Here is a 5638-nt window from a genome sequence, read left to right on the forward strand (position 1 = left end):
AAAAAAAAAAAAAAAGAAAAAGTAAAAGAAAGAAAAATAAAAAGTAAAAAAACTTAGAAAGGGCAGGGATATGATTTCTTGCCCATCTTTAGATCCCTAGCACAGGGCCTGGCACAGAGGAAGGTGCCCAGCAAGTGTTACCGAGCGGATGAATGCTAGCTAAGGGCTCAGTAGAGGGCTAGTGAAGTGCACACCACCCTGCTGCAAGAAGGCATCCCCCACTTCTCTTCTGATGTATTCATTACCCTAAACTTAAGTTATGACGGTGATGCATGACTGTCTTGACCAAAACCAGAACTACAGATAAGGCTAATGTTTCCTTTGACTTCTACCCTCAATCCCAAACTTCAGCAAGAGTTAACCACTTTTACCGGTAGAAACTTCATCTAGCACAATATATTTTTCCAGATCCTTCTCTACACATTTACATGCACACATACATGTGTGCATATATACGCACACACATGCACATCTATGGAAAGCACGTGGAAATTGCTTTATGTGTTCTTATTTTACATAAACATATCAGTATATATTATTATATGCTACTACTTGATTCTTTTTACTCAACAATAGACCTTGGATATTTTTTTAAGTTCATGCATATTTAGGTCTTCCTTAAAAATTCTAGCTGCTATAAAATAGCTCATGATTTTGGAAGGCAGCTGTGCTCACCACTACCACCAATGCAAGCATCTAATGATTTTGGTCGCATCCAGCTTTTTAAGCATTTTCCCGATTGATGGATATTTCAATATTTTCTAATATTTTGCTACAATGGATACTCCTGTCCTTCCTGGTGTATATGCCTCTGCTGCAGATACTGAAAAGTGGAATGGCAATCTATTAAGTGAAGATTTTGCTTATTTTCCTAATTCACTTTGAAAGACAGGCAGTTCCATCAAGGCAAAGGTGAAGAATGTTGACTTTTGTTCATTTTCGCAATGAGTAATTGTAACAGGGAAACTTAGAAAGGTGTTTGGAAGGGGGGTGTGTGTGTGTGTGTGTGTGTGTGTGTGTGTGTGTGTGAAGAGAGAGAGCTTTCTAATGAATGGTTTGCGTGGTTCTTTGCACCATGTGTTTTCACTTAAGACTTCATCTGCCCTCAGTGAGGCCCTGTGAAATAGGTATAATGAGTACCTTATTTCATAGCTGAGGACACTGAGGCTGAAGGTGATATGCTGAGGCTGAGGCTGGACCGTCAGATATCAGCTCCCCTTGGTTGCCGCCCACCTGTGTCCCGTCATCACACGGTCTGGCAGGCTCTGGGCACTAAATTCCAAAGCTGGCTTGCTTTATTCTCTCTCAGTCCAGGACATCAACATCTCTTTGTGGCGCTCTCCAGAAAAGGTGAAATTCGACAAGAGTGTCTTCATGAACCAGGGAGAGTGGGAGTTGCTGGGTGTGCTGCCCTACTTTCGGGAGTTCAGCATGGAAAGCAGTCACTGCTATGCAGAAATGAAGTTCTACGTGAGTGGGAGTGGATGGTAGACCTTCACACCCAGGTAGACTTAAGGAAGCATGTAGCCCTTTTCTAACCCCAGGGTTGCACACATCTGGAACTTCAGTGAAGTAGATAGGGAAACTCCACAGAATCTCCCTTACTTATTCTAAACAGCCACAGCCTGGATTGAGAGGCAGGGTATTGCTTTCTTCTCCGAGCAATCCAGGTTGGAAGCCCCATAAAGCAAGGGGATCTGAGCTTGTGGGCTTGTTCTGCAGAGCCTGTCTGCCCCAGGCTTCCCAAAAACTCCTCTCCTGGTCCCAGGTGGTCATCCGCCGGCGGCCCCTTTTCTATGTGGTCGGCCTGCTGTTGCCCAGCATCTTCCTCATGGTTATGGACATCGTGGGCTTCTACCTGCCCCCCAACAGTGGCGAGAGGGTCTCCTTCAAGATCACACTGCTCCTGGGCTACTCGGTCTTCCTGATCATCGTTTCTGACACGCTCCCGGCCACTGCCATCGGCACTCCTCTCATTGGTAAGTCCTCTCCTGGCAGCAGAGCTCAGTCTGGGGAGAAATTGGCCCCCTCCCACCTCCTGTGTGTGTCTCTTGTCTCTGCCCTGGGCTGCACAGGTGTCTACTTTGTGGTGTGCATGGCTCTGCTGGTAATAAGTTTGGCCGAGACCATCTTCATCATGAGGCTGGTGCACAAGCAAGATCTTCAGCAGCCTGTGCCTGCCTGGCTGCGTCACCTGGTTCTGGAGAGAATCGCCTGGCTACTTTGTCTGCGGGAGCAGTCGACTTCCCATAGGCCCCCAGCCACCTCCCAAGCCACCAAGACTGCTGACTGCTCAGGTGAGAAATAGAAGGGAAGAGTCCACACAGAGGGGCCGCTTCTGGCCTGGACGTCATGGAAAGTCTCTGGAGGGTGTGGCCTGCTAAGGAGGTGCTGTACTGCACATGGCACCCCATGCCCTGCCTTATTGAGAGGGGGCAGCCTTATTGAGAGGGGGCAGCCTTATTGAGAGGTGGCAGCCTTCAGCCAAAAGTGTCAGTCCAGACCCTTCCTTCATTTACATAACCTCACCTTGGGTGTGGACAAAGAGGGTAAGAGTCCCAGAGGCTGAGCATGTCAGGAGATGAGTCCTCTGGGCTGAGCGGCCTCTCTAGCGGATGGACCCATAAGTGAGGTCAAATGGATGCCCCTTAGGCAATTATTGGTCTCCTTGTCTCACACGGTTAAATACTGCTACTGGGATTTTGAAAACTCTTATTCTAAACAGCTGGAAGCAGGACATGGTGGCTCATCCCTACAATCCCGGCACTTTCGGAGGCTAAGGTGGGAGGATCACTTGAGCCCAGGAGTTCAAGACCAGCCTGGCCAACATAGTGAGACCTCATCTCTACTAAATTTTGTTAAAAAGTTAGCTGGGCATGGTGGTACACTCCTGTGGTCCTAGCTACTTCAGGAGGCTGGAGTGGATCACTTGAGCCCAGGAGGTCGAGACTGCAGGGAGCTGTGATCACATCACCGCACCCCACCTGGGAGACAGAGTAAGACCCTGTCTCAAAAACAAAAATTAAAACAACAAATACATGTTTGTTGTTTAACACAGGTTCCTTAGAATTTTAAACATCTATGAGGCCGAGAGACATTTAATGTGGAGTTCATGCCTCCTGAGGAATTGTTATGGCTATGATTTGTTGTTGGTGGTGGTGGTTAGTTTGTTGGTTAATTCACTGAACATTTTGTGCCAGCCATGTGCAAAGCACTTTGTCTACATGATCACACGTAATACTCATGACAATCCAAGAGGATTCTCATCCTCATTTTTCAAATAAGAAAGCAGGGGTATAGAGAAGTTAGCTTGTCCTAAATCATGGAGCCAGGAACTGGTAGAACCCAGGCCCATATCACTCTAAGCTTCTGTTTTTAACTACTCCTCTCCACTCCTCTCCCCTTTGTTCTTCCTCCTGGCTAGGGCCAGCCCTTTTACATGAGATTTTTGTAAGAACATCTCATCAAGTTCTAGTGAACTAGTCTGCCAGCCTAATGCCTGATTTCCCTTGGTGAAGGAAGCCACATCTGCAGGTGTATTTCCTGGTCTAGGACCTGAAATCATGAATGAGGGCAGTGCCTTCCAGCCTGCTGCTCCCCCTCAAGAGTCCAGATACCTGGGCCTTGGTGGTCTCACCATTAAACGATCCTCCAAGTATGTGACCACAGGCTAGTCACCTAACCTCTCTCAGCTTCAGCACCACCATATAAAAAGTGCGAATAGTCGGCAAGGTGCAGTGGCTCATGCCTCTAATCCCAGCGAGTGGCCAAGATTGAGCCACTGCCTTCCAGCCTGGGTGACAGAGCAAGACTCAGTCTCAAAGAAAAAAAAAAAAGGAAATAGTAATAATTTCTACTGTGCCTCTCTTTTGAGGCCTAAATGATGAGATTGTTGAGGAAAGCCCACAGGTTGAAAAGCAATGTACAGGAAGGATATTTCGTGATATTAGTGATCTGGAAGGGGGTGGAGGATGTGCCTAAGGAGGGGTATAGGGAGACCCTCAGTCACACTGATTTTTTAATTTAAGTTGGATGGTGGTTTGCAGTTATGTAAGTTTATCTTTATACTTTTTATGCTTGAGGTTGTTCCTGGCCGGGTGCAGTGGCTCATGCCTGTAATCCCAGCAACGTGGGAGGCCAAGGTAGGCAGATCACTTGAGGTCAGGAGTTTGAGAGCAGCCTGGCCAACACGGTGAAACCCTGTCTCTACTGAAAAAAAAAGAATTTGCCAGGTGTAGTGGCATGTGCCTGTAATCCCAGCTACTTGAGAGGCTGAGGCAGGACAACTGCTTGAACTGAGGAGGCAGAGGTTGCAGTAAACCAAGATAGCACCACTGCCTTCCAGCCTGGGCAACAGAGTGAGTAAAAAGAAAAGTTATTTGTTGCAAAAACTTGCAGGCTATAGAAGCATAAGGGACGGTGTTCAGGTCACCACCCGGGGCCTCTCTCTCTTGCCAATGCTTTGCCCTTCTTCCAGCCATGGGAAACCACTGCAGCCACGTGGGAGGACCCCAGGACTTGGAGAAGAGCCCACGGAACAGATGCGGCCCACCCCCACCACCTCGGGAGGCCTCACTGGCAGTATCTGGGTTGCTACAAGAGCTGTCCTCCATCCGGCACTTCCTGGAGAAGCGGGATGAGATCCGAGAGGTGGCCCGAGACTGGCTGCATGTGGGCTCTGTGCTGGACAAGCTGCTGTTCCGCATCTACCTGCTGGCAGTGCTGGCCTACAGCATCACCCTGGTTACACTCTGGTCCATCTGGCAGTATGCTTGAGTGGGAACAGCTCAGTGGGGGAGCAGGTACGGGCCTGGTTAGGTAGGGACAAAGGATTTCTGCTTAGGTTTCTCAGGGCCCAGGGAATGCCAGGGACGTTTTTAAGACACAGGCACATTCCCATGCCGTTTCCTATGCCAATTCATCTCAGCAATCCCAAGCCAAGGTCGGAATCCTTCCCTCAAAAGCTGGGTGTTCAAGACACTTACACCCTTGCCCCACTCCCAGCTGCTCACCATGGCTTTAAAACATGCTCTCTTTGATCAGGAGAAACTCGGGCACTCCCTTCGTCCACTCTATTTGTGTATGTATCAAGCCATTTCCCCACTGACCCTTCCCTGAATAAGGGACTTTGGAATTCTGCTCATCTCCCACAACTTTGCTTTTAGGTTGAAGGCAAAAGCAACTCTCTACTACACAGGCCTGATAACACTGTGCTAGGCTTCTTTAACCTCTAATGTCTCTATCTTCGCCTCACTTGTGACCACTTCCCTGAACACTCATCCCCCATCAGATGGTAGAAGTGGGAAGAATAAAATGCAGTGAAGCCCTAAACTCTCTTTTCAACCATTTATAAGCAGCTTTGGGAAGAGGTTGGATGGTTAGAAAAACAGATTTACAGTTAGTTGATCCCAGCACTTTGGGAGGCCAAGACAGGCAGATCACTGGAGGTCAGGAGTTTGAGACCAGCCAACATGGTGAAACCCCATCTCTACCCCCCACAAAAAATAAAAAAATTATTCAGGCATGGTGGTGCATGCCTGTAATCCCAGCTACTCAGGAGGCTGAGGCAGGAGAATCACTACACTCCATCCTGGGTGACAGAGCTAGACTCTGTATCAGAAAAAAAAAAAAAAAAAGA

At 48.1% G+C, this 5638-nt stretch overlaps 1 protein-coding gene across 2 annotated transcripts in view; it reads left to right on the forward strand.

Annotated features, from left to right (window-relative positions):
• The window catches only part of HTR3A (5-hydroxytryptamine receptor 3A), a 15244-nt gene extending 9913 nt beyond the window's left edge, over positions 1-5331 (forward strand). Inside the window, exons 6-9 of one of the 2 annotated variants that reach the window (XM_017523307.2) lie at positions 1310-1470; positions 1769-1979; positions 2076-2297; positions 4478-5331. In XM_017523307.2, the coding sequence (XP_017378796.1) occupies positions 1310-1470; positions 1769-1979; positions 2076-2297; positions 4478-4776 (893 nt within the window). In that variant the 3' untranslated portion in view covers positions 4777-5331. Of the gene's footprint in view, positions 1-1309; positions 1471-1768; positions 2298-4477 lie in introns of both variants that reach the window. The other variant, XM_017523306.2, reaches the window with a different exon arrangement.
• Positions 5332-5638: the final 307 nt, after the last annotated feature.

This window comes from Cebus imitator, unplaced genomic scaffold (assembly GCF_001604975.1).
Source record: "Cebus imitator isolate Cc_AM_T3 unplaced genomic scaffold, Cebus_imitator-1.0 Scaffold28, whole genome shotgun sequence".
Taxonomy (NCBI): Eukaryota; Metazoa; Chordata; class Mammalia; order Primates; family Cebidae; genus Cebus; species Cebus imitator.